Source organism: Peromyscus maniculatus, chromosome 10 (assembly GCF_049852395.1).
Source record: "Peromyscus maniculatus bairdii isolate BWxNUB_F1_BW_parent chromosome 10, HU_Pman_BW_mat_3.1, whole genome shotgun sequence".
NCBI classification, from domain to species: domain Eukaryota; kingdom Metazoa; phylum Chordata; class Mammalia; order Rodentia; family Cricetidae; genus Peromyscus; species Peromyscus maniculatus.
The window spans coordinates 33443035-33460449 of record NC_134861.1 but is presented as its reverse complement, the minus strand read 5'-3'; the positions used below and the strand labels follow the sequence as shown (position 1 = coordinate 33460449).

General features: G+C 40.6%; 1 protein-coding gene across 22 annotated transcripts in view; it reads right to left on the bottom strand.

The window, feature by feature from the left end:
* The window catches only part of Asb3 (ankyrin repeat and SOCS box containing 3), a 169249-nt gene that overhangs the window by 113965 nt on the left and 37869 nt on the right, over positions 1 to 17415 (bottom strand). For all 22 annotated transcript variants that reach the window (XM_076546165.1, XM_076546176.1, XM_076546184.1 and 19 more), the window contains one exon: positions 4291 to 4449. In XM_076546165.1, coding sequence (XP_076402280.1) covers positions 4291 to 4449 — 159 coding nt within the window. The remainder of the gene's footprint in view (positions 1 to 4290; positions 4450 to 17415) is intronic.

Below are 17415 nucleotides of genomic sequence, written 5' to 3'. Positions count from 1 at the left end.
AAGGGAGGCAGGAGGCAGGGATTGGAAAGAGGAAAGGAGGAAGGAACCAGCAAAGTGTATCTCTTAATGATGAGGTAAACTGACTGAACTACAGAATCTAACTACTCCAGTCCCACTTAAAATGAGAATACCAGAAGAGCTAGGTCTAAACAAAGAATTACACAGAATAGCCGGGCGGTGGTGGCGCACGCCTTTAATCCCAGCACTCGGGAGGCAGAGGCGGGCGGATCTCTGTGAGTTCGAGGCCAGCCTGGGCTACCAAGTGAGTCCCAGGAAAGGCGCAAAGCTACACAGAGAAACCCTGTCTCGAAAAACCAAAAAAAAAAAAAAAAAAAAAAAAAAAAAAAAAAGAATTACACAGAATAGCTGTATCTGTAAGAATGTATGTCTCAGCTATCTCAGAAAGGAAAGAGCTTTGCAAACTCCTACAAATATCAGCTCCCACTGACTAGTAACTGGTACCAGTTAGTAAACTCATACCCTAATCCTAAATTGAAAAGAAAAGCTGTAGTTAACATGAAATATACTTCTTGCTCCTTCCCAGTATGAACCCTGAAAAAGCTGTTCAAGCAACAACACATATTCATAACAAATTACCATAAAAGAACTAGCAAAAGTCCACATAAAGGTACAAGATTAGAAAGCTATATAGAAGTATAAAAAGTTATATCAGAAACAAAAACTATTATTCCACAATGCCATAAGGAAGCCTTTGCATGCAATTTTACAAACAAAAAAATAAAAAACATAAAACTATATATAAGCAGATCATAGCAAACAGTTAAAAATGAAATTAATACTTTTTCTGTATAACACTTAATAAATTCCATACTTTTATCTAGTAAGACTCAAATTCATACTTTTGGTAACTAAAATATCCTCAAGTAAAAACACATTAAAAACCATAAGGAGCTGGGTGGGGTGGCACACGCCTTTAATCCCAGCACTCTGGAGGCAAACTCTGGAGGCAAAGGCAGGCGGAGCTTTGTGAGCTCAAGGCCAGCGTGGTCTACAGAGCGAGATCCAGGAAAGGTGCAAAGCTACACAGAGAAACCCTGTCTGGGGGAAAAAAAAAAAAAAAAACCCTAAGGAAGTGATTAATCTTTTAGTTGAAAAACCTAAGAATAACTACCAAAGTAAAGAGCAACACAATATATATATCAAGATAAAAACACTAAATTCTCATCATTTATGAATTAAAATTTATCTATAAAGACACTGGTAAAAAAGTAAACAGCAGAGTCCGAGTTAAAGGACAAGCCATGTGAGCCAAAGCACGACACATTCCAAAGTAAAATATTAAAACAGGCAGTCTCATATAACACTGTTTATAGGACACTTTGTTCTAACATCACTCCTATGTTTAATACTGAAGATTACACAAAATAAGTAAAGATTCAGGAGAGGGGAAAAAAAGCATCCCAAGGCAAATGTGTGTGCTGGGCAGTTCCCACAGAGATGGTTCTATGAAATCACATTTAGGTTGGATTCAAGCCTCTAATTTATCAAACATTTTAAATATAAGGAAAAAAAAGTTTATTTCCTAAATAGTAAAGTACAAAGACAACTAGCCAAACTAGTGGAAACGCATGAACTGTGGACCAGTAGCTGAGGAGCTCCCATGGTACTGGACTGGGCCCTCTGGATAGGCAAGACAGTTGTTTGACTTGAACTGTATAGGGGGCCCCCAGGCAGTGGGATTAGAACCTGTCCCTAGTGCATGAGCTGGCTTTCTGGAGCCCAGTGCCTATGGTGAGGCACTTTGTGCAGCCTTGGTACAGGGAGAAGGGGTTTGGACCTGCCTCAACTGAATGTACCAGGCTCTGCTGACTCCCCATGAGAGACCCTGCCTTGGAGGAGGTGAGAATGGGAACTGTGTTGCGGGGGAAGACTGGGCGGCAGGAGGAGGAAGGACAGGGGAATCTGTGGTTGGTATGCAAAATGAACAGAAAAATCTCTTAATAAAAAAAATCTATTTAAAAAAAAGAAAATGAAAGAAATGCTTAAATAAAATAGTAAAAGACCAAATCTGAAAATATGAGAACCCTTTTTACTAGAATTAATCATTTCCATTTTCTAATTACAGAAACAGAAACCATAAATAATCATATGAGAAAATGCTCTCACTATATCTCTAAAATAATTAGAACATGCAAATTAAACCTATAGTGAGATACCTTAGTGGTAACTAAACCCTACAAAGAATAACTTAAATTTAAAAGTTAGTGATACCAAGTATTGAGGATACGAGACAACTAAACTCTAAACTATTAATGAAAGGAATGGAAAGTGGTAGAGCAGCTTATAAAATTTCCAAATTGTTCTGTAGAGGTAAGCATATACTTAAGCACATCTAGAAATATGAAAACATAATCACATAAAACTGAATGCAAATATTCATACCAGATATATATATTCACCAAACACTGACAACAATTCAAATGGGTAAACAATAGTACATCCATATAATGGAATACAGTACTATCCATCAATAAAAAGGAACAGACCATCAATACATGTAACAATACAGATGAATTCTAAAAACATTATACTGTTTGTTTGTTTTTTTTAAAGTCATCTCAAAGGTTACATAGTACATTGTTTCATATATTTATGACATTCTGTGAAATGTGAAATAGGGGAATGTGAACAGATCAATAGCTGTCAGGGGTTAGGGATGAAAAATTAAAATTGGCACAAAGCCTAGTATGGTAGCCACATGCCTTTATCCTAAAAATTGGGAGGCAGAGTAAGGAAGATCCCCTCCAGTTCAAGGCCACAGCATGAACTACATAGGAAGATCCTGAAAACAAAACAAAGTAGGAAGATGGAATTTGTGGGTGATGGAATGATTTTGTAGCCTCACTGACTATCAAATTCTTAGAAATTGGGGCTGAGGAGATGACTTAGCAGCTAAGAGTGCTTGTTATACAAGCATCAGGCCCTGAGTTCAAATTCCCAGCACCTACATGAAACCCTAGACATGGCCTTGAACCTATAACCTCAGGGCTATAGGGACAGAAACAGAAGGATTAAGGTTCAGTAAGACAAATAGGTGACAAGGGAATAATTTAGAAGGTGACAGAGCAGGAAACTAATGTCTTCCTCTATCTATGCACACAGGTTCTCACATGTTGGGAACACATACACACACACACACACACACACACACACACACGCACACCTACCTACCTACCTACCTCAAAGTTGAATTTTATGACACATAAAATTTTTATTATTTTTTTTTCCGGAGCTGAGAACCGAACCCAGGGCCTTGCGCTTGCTAGGCAAGTGCTCTACCACTGAGCTAACTCCCCAACCCTGACACATAAAATAAATATTTATGCATTCACAAACAAAAAACTACTTCCAAAGATATTTCATTTTAGTCTCATGTGAATCACAAAATCTAGACAGATACAATACTCTCATTTTATAAATGAAGCAACAAGCATGCAATAAAAAATACAAGTTATATGTGGTAGAACCAAAGCTACAGTCTAGATATACTAATTCTACTTCAACAACATCCTCTGAATTTCCTCATGTCTCAATCAATTGGAGTCAAGCAGTCAATCAAAAATGTCACTAAAAAACCAACAGAACCAAAAAGAAATAGGGAATAAAAATTTAAAAAGTTGTTATTAGCAATATACAACTTAGGATTTGGCTGTGATCCTTAAGGAATTAAAAGTTCCACAATGAAGAAGTCTGACTCATGATCCACAAGCAAAAAATGATTATTTCCTCCATAGAACCTTAATCTTTAATACTAAAAAAAAAAAAAAAAAGAAAGAAAGAAACAAGATCGGGCAGTGGTGGCGCACACCTTTAATCCCAGCATTTGGGAGGCAGAGTCAGGCAGATCTCTGTGAGTTCGAGGCCAGCCTGGTCTACAGAGAGAGATCTAGGACAGGCACCAAAACAACACAGAGAAACCCTGTCTCGAAAAAAAAATCAAAACAAACAAACAAAACAAAAAGAAACAAGATTTTAGCAGATAACCTTGCAATGATTGCTCCAAGTCAAGCACTACTGGTCTTTAGCACTGCCCTGGACAACAGGGCAGCTTCAATTCACAATGGGTTTTGCAGCTTTAAATATAACATTTTCAAGTTATATACTACCACCACCCAAGAGTAGAAAAACAAATGTGAAATCTTTAAAAATAGCTTTTCAGTTTCAGAATCAAAGGAAAGGGGTATAATACTTGCAAAAAAAATTCTGTAACAGTTTCACAAAGAAAAGTATTTTTAAATGTACATCTGTATCAAAAATAGCATACATCACCTAAAAACAATGGTGTGGTTTCCTCTAAAGTGGTTGCATTAGGATCTGCTCCAGCTTCCAAAAGAATCTGTGTGATTTTCCAGTGTCCTTGACTCACAGCAAGATGTAATGCACAGAAGCCCTCAAAAGTCTTTGTCTTAATGTAGTTTTCAGATGAATCTGTGGAAGAAGGGAAACACGTTAGCCGGAAGGTTATCAGTTCTACTTACTGAGTGTGAAAAACAAAAACTATATGAGGAATTGAATGAAATACTAAACTACTAAATACTCAAGTGTTACCAAGGAACAGCTCTGTGAGGACAGCTCCACTGTGAATAGTCTTTTGGTACTCTTGCCAGAGAAACTATGCTCATACACTGTCACCACTCTAGAGGCAGTGAGACTAACAGAATGGAGCTGAAAAATGACGCAAACTAAAGTCTTATGCAACAGCCAACTTTATTCAAAGCATCACACAACTTATACTCTGAGGGTTAAGAAGAGTTACATGAATAAAGTGTAAAATCACAAGGACAAACCAAACATGGCAAAAACATATTTTTCCTAAGGGCAATAGCCATTTGTAATGAATAATCTGAAGTAAACTCAGTCCTATCTGCTACAGCTGAGAGGAGCATTAAAATACACTGCAAGAACAATTTTATGTTCTGAAGAAACTGACATCACAGGACTCGTCTTTTTTTTTTTTTTTTTTTTTGGAGTTGTCTCACAAGCATTCTGAATTCTCCTCACACAACCCCATTCTTGAACCATGTTCTGACAACTCACTTCAGGTTTTCCTACTCCAACTTGTAACAAGGGTTGAAAAGCAAGATTTGAGGCAGATGCAGCACCAAATATTTACTTAGGCAAGCCCTACCGAAATATTAATAAACCTGATTTTATTTCCAAACTCATTTCCAAATTTCTTTTTTTTTTTTTTTTTTTTTTTTCAAGACAGGGTTTCTCTGTATAGCTTTGCACCTTTCCTGGAACTCACTCTGTAGCCCAGGCTGGCCTTGAACTCACAGAGATCTACCTGCCTCTGCCTCCCGAGTGCTGGGATTAAAGGCGCGTGCCACCACCCACCTATTTCCAAATTTCTATGAGGAAAATCTCTAGCATTACTTCCTTATATCCAACTAATATCAAGGTAATTCTGAATACTTCTTTTCATTCTTTATGCATGTGCACGTGTGCACATATGTGGAAAGGGAAGTAAATGTGCACATGGAATATCTTTCAGAGGCCAGAGGATGTCCTCATTTTGTCCTCAGGACTACCATCCACCTCCTCTGAAAAAGGAGCGCCACAGTTAGGCTAGACAGGCTGCCCAGGAATCCCACAGAGTCTTCTGCCTCTCCCTCTGAAATCCTACCGTGCCCATAACTTTTACCTCAGTGCTGGGACTCATGCAAACACTTTACCAGCTGTCTTCCCATCACTTAAAAAGTCCTTGTTGGGAGGATAGCATGAAGGTTCTTGTATATACAGATCTCCAGAGAAACCAGAAATGTTAAACACACAGGATTGTCTTTTCAACAGGAAGGATGAAAAACCTGTTTTCCGTCCAGAAAGCTGAGAATTGGGAGTGATAAACACCCTCGAGATCTATATTATCTGTTGGGCCAGGCCATATCAAGCTCTTACAACCAAGACCAGAAGTGGCTAGTAATCTAAATGACCCTTATAGCCAAAGGCTCCCCCAAGTTCCCACAACCAGGACCAGAGGTAGCTAGTAGCCCAAATGACCTCTACACTATCTGTATGACCAAGAACAAACCAGAACCCTAGGTCCTTAAGCTAGTACAGGTAGTCTATTTCTAGAATCCATTTCCGTGAAGAAATGACATGTAACCTGAATCAAGTTTAAATATAATTATGCTTCCTTGTACAACAAAAATGTATTGTACCAAGAAACTTTTTTTTTTTATCAAATTGTACCGAACTTAAATATATTGGGAATAAACTTCCTGTTATTTAGACTCCCCAAAATCTGATGCAGGTTGACAAAGTCAACCTGCATCAGGTTTTCATTCGTTTTGTTTGTTTGTTTGTTTGTTTGAGCTGAAGATTGAACTCAGGGCCTTGTGCTTGCTAGGCAAGTGCTCTACCTCTGAGCTAAATCCCCAACCCTAGGTTTTCATTCTTATCACTACATGTGGTTCGCCTCCCTGTATGACACTGCAGGGACCCCCTTAAGTCCTTTACTACCTTAATACCATAGTTTAATAGTTAATGAAAACTGAACTTATAAAAGAAAGAAAAAGAGTTCAAAGAAGGGAGCTGGAGAGATGGCTCAGAGGTTAAGAGCACTGGCTGTTCTTCCGGAGGTCATGAGTTCAATTCCCAGCAACCACATGGTGGCTCACAACCATCTATGAAATCTAGTGCCCTCTTCTGGTGTGCAGACAGAACACTGTATACATAATAAATAAATATCTTTAAAAAAAAAAAAGAGTTCAAAGAAACCAAACAATACAATTCACAAGAAATTTCAGAGTTAAGGTAAAAATTCTGATGAAAAACTGAGGCTTCTGGTAACACTTAAATTATGTAAATAATGTTTATAGTAAAGTATTTTTTTTTTTTTTTTTTTGGTTTTTTCGAGACAGGGTTTCTCTGTGTAGCTTTGCGCCTTTCCTGGGACTAACTTGGTAGCCCAGGCTGGCCTCGAACTCACAGAGATCCGCCTGGCTCTGCCTCCCAAGTGCTGGGATTAAAGGCGTGCGCCACCACCGCCCGGCTATAGTAAAGTATTTTTAAAAGCACAGAATAACTCCAAGAGGTTCTTCTTACCTCTGCTTCTATATACAAAATAATTCTAAGCACAAAAGATTAAAAAGCAAATGATAAAGGCACTTCTGAAAGGAGGAATAAGCAAAACAAAGGACTTCTAAAACCATGTTCTTGAATTAATAGAATTGAAACTAACTCTCCTGACAAAACTAGTCATCTATTTTAAGTAATTCTTATAATTGTAACTCACTGATGGAACAGGCAGTCTAAGCCTGAATATCCAAAACACAGTTGTAAGTACTCACAAAAGTACCCTCACACATCACAGGATACACAACAAATAAGTATACAGTCACTCACTTTAAAAGTGCCTTATCACAGTGTTCCAGAGGTGATTAGAATTAGATCCTTAATCTGGTCAATTAACAGAGAGATTCATCAGTACTTCAGGTAATAACCTTATAGATTTATGTATATAAATGACATGAGAAACTACAAAGACTGTACATAATTGATAATGGTAGAGTTCCTCAATGTAAAATTTTAAGATTACACAGATAACAGCGACTTCCCTTCTGGTCCAGAGGTGAGTACCCGGGTCCAACCCGGACCCCATCCCTGGGCACCAGCCACTCCGGGAAGACCTGCCCAACTTGGCACCAGGTTCTGGCCACCGGGCAGCTCCCCTTCTAATTCCACCGGGAGGGATCCCCTTTTCCAAGCCCCCCGGCAGCCCCTGCAATCTCCGCGCCCTGCCCCCACGCCCATCTGCCCGAGACCCCAGCCACTTCCTGAGACTTAGAGACCGGCCCCCAGCTCCCAGCCTGCCCCCGACTTCCCTTCTGGACCAGAGGTGAGTACCTGGGTCCAACCCGGACCCCATCCCTGGGCACCAACCACTCCGGGAAGACCTGCCCTACTTGGCACCAGGTTCTGGCCACCGGGCAGCTCCCCTTCTAGCCCCACCGGGAGGGATCCCCTTTTCCAAGCCCCCCCCCCCCGGCAGCCCCTGCAATCTCCGCACCCTGCCCCCACGCCCATCTGCCCGAGACCCCAGCCACTTCCTGAGACTTAGAGACCGGCCCCCAGCTCCCAGCCTGTCCCCAACTGCCATTCTGGACCAGAGCCTGCCCCAGACTTCCCTTCTGGACCAGAGAGTTGGACAAGAGAACTCCCTTTTGGACAAGAGAGAGAGTCTTCCTGAATCTGTCAGCTCTTTCTGAAACAAGTACACTGATAAGACCAAGAAGGAACCACAAGGAGATGGGCAGACGTCAAGGCAGAAGTACATACAACAAAATGAAGAGCAATACAGCATCACCAGAACCTAGCCCGCCTCCAAAATCTAGACCTGAACACCAAAAATTGGAAGAAGCAGAAGAAAGTAGCCTTATGAGTAACTTCATGAAGAAGGTGTAGAGGAAAAGACAAGAAAATTGGAAGAACGCTGTAAACAACTAGAGGAAAGGGCAAACAAATTAGAAGAAAACAATAAAGTCCTGGAAGAAAACAATAAAGCACTGAAAGAAAATCATGAAAAAGCAATGAAACAAACAAAGGAAACAGTCCAAGAACTGAAAAGGGAAATTGAAAAAATAAAGAAGACACAAACAGAGAGAATGCTGGAAATAGAAAACCTGAGTAAAAGATCAGGAACTTCGGATGCAAGTATAACCAACAGAATGCAAGAGGTGGAAGAGAGGATCTCTGGCATTGAAGATACAGTAGAAGAAATAGTTTCATCAGTCGAAGGAAACACTAAAGCCAACAAAGTCATGAACCAAAATGTCCAAGAAATCTGGGACACCATGAAAGGACCAAACCTACGAATTATAGGGATAGAAGAAGGTGAAGAATACCAACTCAAAGGCACAGAAAATATATTCAACAAAATTATAGAAGAAAACTTTCCCAACTTAAAGAAGGAAATGCCTATGAAGATACAAGAAGCCTATAGAATACCAAACAGACTAGACCCCAAAAAAAAGTCCCCTCGACACATAATAATTAAACAACTAAATGTACAGAATAAAGAAAGAATATTAAGAGCAGCCAAGGAAAAAGGCCAAGTGACCTATAAAAGTAAGCCCATCAGAATAACACCCGAATTCTCAATGGAGACTTTGAAAGCCAGAAGGACCTGGTCAGATGTAATGCAGACACTAAGAGACCATGGATGTCAGCCCAGACTAATATACCTACCAAAACTTTCAATCATCATAGACGGAAGGAACAAGACATTCGAAGACAAAGCCAGATTTAAACAATACCTATCCACAAACCCAGCCCTACAGAAAGCACTAGAAGGAAAATTCCAACCGAAGGAAGTCAGATACACACTCGAAAACACAGGCAATAGATAAAGCCACAACAGTAAACCCCAAAGAAGGGAAGTACACACACACTACCACCAAAAATAACAGGGATGAACAATCACTGGTCATTAATATCCCTTAATATCAACGGACTTAATTCACCTATAAAAAGACATAGACTTACAGAATGGATACGAAAGCAGAACCCAACTTTCTGCTGCATACAAGAAACACATCTCAAATTCAAAGACAGACACTACCTAAGAATAAAAGGCTGGGAAAAGACTTTCCAATCAAATGGTCTTAAGAAACAAGCAGGGGTAGCCATCCTGATATCCAACAAAATAGACTTCAAACTAAAATCAATCAAAAGAGATAAAGAAGGACATTACATACTCATCACAGGAAAGATCGACCAAGATGAAGTTTCAATTCTGAACATTTATGCCCCAAACACAAGGGCACCCACATATGTAAAAGAAACATTACTAAAGCTTAAACCACATATAAAACCCCACACATTAATAGTGGGAGATCTCAACACCCCACTTTCTCCACTGGACAGATCTCCCAAATCGAAACTTAACAGAGAAATAAAGGACTTAACTGATGTCATGACCCAATTGGACCTAACAGATATCTACAGAACATTCCATCCTAACAAGAAAGAATATACATTCTTCTCAGCACCCCATGGAACTTTCTCTAAAATCGACCACATACTTGGCCACAAAGCAAATCTCAACAGATACAAAACAATTAGAATAACCTCCTGTGTTCTATCAGACCACCATGGTTTAAAGTTAGATTTCAACAACAACAAAAACTACAGAAAACCTACAATCTCATGGAAACTGAATAATGCTCAACTGAATCACCAATGGGTTAAGGAAGAAATAAAGAAAGAAATTAAAGACTTCCTAGAGATCAATGAAAATGAAGACACCACATACCCAAACTTATGGGACACTATGAAAGCAGTGCTAAGAGGGAAATTCATAGCACTAAATGCCCACATAAAGAAGTTGGAGAAATCTCACACTAGTGACTTAACAGCACACCTGAAAGCTCTAGAACAAGAAGAAGCAAAGTCTCCCAGGAAGAATAGACGCCAGGAAATTATCAAAGTGAGAGGTGAAATTAATAAATTAGAAACTAAGAGAATAATACAAAAAATTAATGAAACAAAGAGTTGGTTCTTTGAAAAAAATCAACAAGATAGACAAGCCCTTATCCAAACTAACCAAAAGACAGAGAGAGAGAATCCAAATCAACAAAATCAGAAATGAAAAGGGGGACATAACAACAGACATTGAGGAAATCCAGAGAATTATAAGGTCATATTTCGAAAACCTCTATTCCACAAAACTGGAAAACCTAAAAGAAATGGACATTTTTCTGGATAAGTACCACATACCTAAGTTAAATCAAGACCAGATAAACTATTTAAATAGCCCAATAACCCCTAAGGAAATAGAAACAGTCATTAAAAGTCTCCCAACCAAAAAAAGCCCAGGACCAGATGGTTTCAGCGCAGAATTCTACCAGATCTTCAAAGAAGAGTTAATTCCAATACTCTCTAAATTGTTCCACATAATAGAAACAGAAGGAACATTACCAAACTCCTTCTATGAGGCTACAATTACCCTGATTCCTAAACTAAACAAGGATACAACAAAGAAAGAGAACTACAGACCGATCTCCCTCATGAACATTGATGCAAAAATACTCAATAAAATATTGGCAAACAGACTCCAAGAACACATCAGAACAATTATCCACCATGATCAAGTAGGCTTCATCCCAGGGATGCAAGGGTGGTTCAACATACGAAAGTCCATCAACGTAATACACCATATAAACAAACTCAAAGAAAAAAACCACATGATCATCTCACTAGATGCAGAAAAGGCATTTGACAAAATCCAACATCCCTTCATGATAAAAGTCTTGGAGCGATCAGGAATACGGGGAACATACCTAAACATAATAAAGGCAATATATAGCAAACCAACAGCCAATATCAAATTAAATGGAGAGAAACTCAAAGCAATTCCACTAAAATCAGGAACGAGGCAAGGCTGTCCACTCTCCCCATACTTATTCAATATAGTACTTGAAGTTCTAGCCAGAGCAATAAGACAACATAAGGAGATTAAGGGGATACAAATTGGAAAGGAAGAAGTCAAGCTTTCCCTATTTGCAGATGACATGATAGTATACTTGAGTGACCCCAAAGATTCCACCCAGGAATTGATAAAGCTTATAAACACCTTCAGCAACATAGCAGGATACAAGATCAACTCAAAAAAATCAGTAGCCCTCCTATATACAATGGACAAAGAAGCTGAGAAGACAATTAGAGATACATCACCCTTTACAATAGCCAAAAATGACATAAAATACCTTGGGGTAACACTAACCAAGCAAGTGAAGGACCTATATGACAAGAACTTTAAGTCCCTGAAAAAAGAAATTGAAGAAGATGTCAGAAAATGGAAAGATCTCCCATGCTCATGGATAGGCAGGGTTAACATAGTAAAAATGGCAATCTTACCAAAAGCAATCTACAGATTCAATGCAATCCCCATCAAAATACCAACACAATTCTTCACAGACCTGGAAAGAATAATACTCAACTTCATATGGAAAAACAAAAAACCCAGGATAGCTAAAAGAAACCTGTACAATAAAACAACTTCTGGAGGCATCACAATTCCTGACTTCAAGCTCTACTACAGAGCTACAGTAATAAAAACAGCTTGGTATTGGCATAAAAACCGACATGTGGACCAATGGAATCGAATTGAAGACCCTGACATTAACCCATACACTTATGGACATATAATTTTTGACAAAGAAGCCAAAAGTGTACAATGGAAAAAAGAAAGCATCTTCAACAAATGGTGCTGGCATAACTGGATATCAACGTGTAGAAGGCTGCAAATAGATCCATATCTGTCTCCGTGCACAAAACTTAAGTCCAAGTGGATCAAAGACCTCAACATAAATCCAGCTACTCTGAACCTGCTAGAAGAGAAAGTAGGAAGTAGTTTTGAACGCATTGGCATAGGAGATCACTTCCTAAGTATAACACCAGTAGCGAAGGCACTGAGACAAACAATCAATCAATGGGACCTCTTGAAACTGAGAAGCTTTTGTAGAGCAAAGGATACAGTCAACAAGGCAAAGCGACAGCCTACAGAATGGGAAAAGATCTTCACCAACCCCACAGGTGACAGAGGACTGATATCCAGAATATATAAGGAACTCAAGAAATTAGACATCAAAACGACCAACAGTCCAATTGAGAAATGGGCTTTAGAACTAAACAGAGAATTCTCAACAGAGGAAACCCAAATGGCTGAAAGACATTTAAGGAATTGCTCAACATCCCTAATCATCAGGGAAATGCAAATCAAAACAACTCTGAGATACCACCTTATGCCTGTCAGAGTGGCTAAGATCAAAAACACTGAAGACACTTTATGCTGGAGAGGATGTGGAACTAGGGGAACTCTCCTCCACTGCTATTGGGAATGCAAGCTTGTACAACCACTTTGGAAATCAATATGGCGCTTTCTTAAAAAATTGGGAATCAATCTCCCCCAAGATCCAGCTATACCACTTTTGGGCATATACCCAAGAAATGCTCAATCATACCACAAGAGCACTTGCTCAGCTATGTTCATATCAGCATTGTTTGTAATAGCCAGAACCTGGAAACAACCTAGATGCCCTTCAACTGAAGAATGCATAAATAAATTGTGGCACATATACACAATGGAATACTACTCAGCAGAGAAAAACAATGACATCATACGGTTTGCAGACAAATGGATCGATCTAGAAAAAATCATCCTGAGTGAGGTGACCCAGACTCAGAAAGACAAATATGGTATGTAATCACTCATAGGAAGATGCTAGATGTGGAACAAGGATGACTGGACTGCTACTCACATCACCACTGAGGCTACCTGGAAAACGAGACCCCAAAAAAGACACGGAGAAATGGATGAGATCTACATGAACAGCCTGGTCATGAGTGGGAACAATGAAGGGCAACGGTCGAGGGAAAGAGAGTGGGAGATCCTAGCTGGATCAAGAAAAGAGAGGGAGAACAAGGAATAGGAGACCATGGTAAATGAAGACCATATGAGAAGGGGAGGAAGCAGAGAGCTAGGGAGGCCCATGGAGATCCACAAAGATACCCCCACAAAAGACTGCTGGCAATGGTCGAGAGATGGCAGGAACTGACCTACTCTGGTGATGGGATGGCCAGACACCCTGTTAGTTGTGCCATAAACCCCATCCAAGGAAGGTCTGAGGAATCTGGATGCAGACATCCACGGCTGGGCCCCTGGTGGAGCACTGGGAGTCTAATTAGTGAGAAAGAAGAGGGTTTATATGAGCGAGAATTGTTGAAGCCAAGGTTCGATAAAGCACAGGGACAAATAACCAAATGAATGGAAGCACAGGATCTATGAACCAAAGGCTGAGGGGCCCCCAACTGGATCAGGCCCCCTGAACGGGTGAGACAGTCATTTGGCTTGATCTGTTTGGGAGGCAGCTGTGTGTTGGTGCCGGGTCCCGGGCTAGTTGCATGAGTTGGCTGTTTGAATCCTGTGACCTATGCAGGGACGCTTGGCTCGGTCTGGGAGGGGGGGACTGGACCTGGCTGGACTGAGTCTACCAGGTCGATCCCGGTCCTCGGGGGAGACCTTGATCTGGAGGAGGTGGGAATGGGGGGTGGGGTGGGGGGAGGGGGGGAGGAGAGTGGGAAAAACAGGGGAATCTGTGGCTATTATGTTGAACTAAATGATGTTGTAAAATAAATTTACTTATAAAAAAAAGATTACACAGATAACAATTCTTACCCAAATAATTAGGAAATTTAGTATAATTTCAATAAAATGCTGCTAGAACTACTTGTTGGTTTTAAACTTGGTAATATGACTCGGGTTGCTTAGAATAGGTAAGGACTGGTAAAAATAACCAAAAAAAATTTTTTTAAAAACAAAATATAACAAGACAAATATGCGAGGAGCTTAGGCTTGTGCAATAAAAACCATGCCTTAAAGACAGGCAAAGGAAAATGTGGTAGTACTTCAGAGAGGAAGGAACTTCCAATGGATAAAAAAGTGCCAAGAGAAGCACCAAGAGACTCAGAAACAGGACACCTAACAACAGGATACAGGATACCTAGGCCAGGGTAGCTCTCGGGATGTTTTCCAATACTGGAGAGAAGGAAGATAAATACTTGTATTAGGGTTTCTATTGCTGTGAAGAAACATCATGACCACAACAACTCTTATAAAGAAAAACAGTTCATTGGGGTGACTTGCATACAGTTCAGAGGTTCAGTCCATTATCATCAAGGCAAAGTGCAGACATAGTGTTGGAGCTAGAGCTGAGAGTCTTACATCTTGCAGGCAACAGCAAATGGTCTCTGAGACTGAGTGGTATCCAGAGCATAGGAGACATCATAGCCTGCCCCTACAAGGACACACTTCTTCCAACAAGGCCATACCTATTCCAACAAAGCCACACCTCCTAAGAGTGGCACTCTCATTGAGTGCCATCTTCTTTCAAACCACCACATTCCACTCCTTAGCCCCCAAAGGCTTGTAGCCACACCATAATGCAAAAATGCAACCAGTCCAACTTCAAAAGTCCCTATAGTCTCATATAACACAATCACAAACATATTTAAAAGTCTAAAGTTCAAAGTCTCTTCGGAGATTCATGAAATCTCTTAACTGTAATCCCCTATAAAATAAAAACCAAAAAGCAGATCACATACTTCCAAAATAAAACGGCACAGAATATAAAATTACTACTCTAAAACAGAGGAAAGAGAAGACAGTGAGGAAATACTGGACCAAAGCAAAACCAAAAACAATCTGGGCAAACTCCAAACTCTATAGCTCCCTGTTTGATGTCAAAGCACTCTTCAGATCTCCAACTCAACTCAGCTTTGTTGACTACAACACACTTCTTTTTCTTGGACTGGTTCCACTCCCTGTTAGCAGCTCTCCTCAGCAGGTATCCATCCTATGGTCCTTGCATCTCCAACATCTTGGAGTCTCCAAGGCAATCCAGGCTTCACCTTCATAGCTTCACAAAACAGTATCTCTAAGCCTCCATTCAGGAACACCCCTGACACATGCCTGGCCTCAGTGGCTTTCCTTAGTCTCAGGGATAAATTCCATAACCCCTTTCCTCTATCCTTAAATCCAGAAACCTGTGGCCGAAGCTACCAAGTTCTGCTGCTTACTGGGGCTGAGATGTCCCCCACCCCACGTACAATTACATCTTCATCAGCTTTCTGTCCTTCACTGCCTAAGCTTGGTTGTACTGAAACTGGATCTCGACACCAGGCTAGCCTCAAACTCAGAGATCTACCAGTTTCTGCCTTCCAAGTGCTGGAATTAAAGGTGTGGACCACTACACCTGCCTCGGAGCTTTTCTTTTCTTTTCTTTTTTTTATTTTTATTTTTATTTATTTATTTTTTATTTTTGGTTTTTCGAGACAGGGTTTCTCTGTGTAGCTTTGCACCTTTTCCTGGAACTCACTTGGTAGTCAGTGATCCGCCTGCCTCTGCCTCCTGAGTGCTGGGATTAAAGGCGTGCGCCACCACCGCCCGGCCTCTGAGCTTTTCTTTAGTTCTTTTTCACTAGTTGGAAACTTAGCTGGGTGGGATCTTGCCCTTAGGTCATCACTCCTTTTATTCCATTTCTTAACCTGTTTATGTGCTTGAACACAGGATTTAGCTTTATTGCACTTTCTGGTGTCCCTTTTCTCCTTAAATCTTACATTTTCTAATTTACCCTGTGCAGTTTGTTCCTTTTTTATGCTGTTTTGAGATTTCCTCTGCCAACAGAATTAATCCAAAACTCTTCACTTTAGCCTTAGGCCGACTCTTCTGAGTGGCAAAAGGCAGCCACTTTCTTCACCAAAATATCACAAGAATGATCTCTAGGCAACATACTAAAATTCTTCTCTGAAACCTCGAGTGATTTCCCCCACAGTTCAAATAACTTCCCTTAGTTACAGAGGCAAATTCCATAGCCCCTTTCTTCTATCCTTTGAAAGGGTTAAACTCTCTCACTTGCAAAACTTTATTTAGAGCCCAGTTCGCTGAGAAGAACAAACAGGTGTTGCCAGCATTTAAGCATTACCCGGTCTTAGGAAACTTGCCAATAAGTAAGCAGTACCTTGGCCCACTCAGGATCCTGACAACATCATCCTTTGTAGCCCCATTTGCATAGCAGGTTTGAGAGAGGTGGCCACGCCCACCTCTCTCTCTCTCTCTCTCTCTCTCTCTCTCTCTCTCTCTCTCTCTCTCTCTCTCTCTCTCTCTCCCCACAAGGGGAGTCTGCACCTCCTCTCTTACCCTGTTCCCATCTCTTTTCTCTCTTCCTCTCTTCTTCTCTTATCTCCAGGGGTGTACTCTACATCCCTTCTTCCCTTCCCTTAATAAAATCCTCCACATAAGCGCTGTCTGCATGGAGTGAGGGATTTTTCTGTGGTGCCTCTTGGCTCCAACCCACCAAGGACACAGTCCGCTGCTTTTAAATAGCCTTTCCAACAAAGGGACATTTACCTACAAGGCCTTTATATCCAGGGTCAAGGGAGAGAGAGAAACAAACACAGAAGGTCTAAGTCAGCTTCACAGTATCTTGAGGACAAATGTGCATGCAAATGTGTCCCAAAATGATAAGACTAAACTGCAGCCAATTGAAAATATGCTAAATAGTTAGGTAGCTGACCCTGAAACTCCCCTTGGCTGTGCTTAAAAGGAGCTTGCACGTCCCTCTAAGGGTCATCGCCATTTTGTACAGATTTGTGACCTCACATGCATGTGGTATAATAAATGCTCTTTGTTCTTGCATACTATTTGAGTCTGGGGTCTTCCTTCAACGTTTTCTCGAACCCGACATATGGTGAATTTGCCGGGAACACTAGGGCCCCCTGTTAGGATGGCAGCAGGACAGCCCATCATCCCAGAATGCCTGTCTACCTCAGAAGGCCCCCTTCCCTAAACGCCCCTAAGAGCCAATCATTTGGCCCACTAAGTCAGCTAGAAGC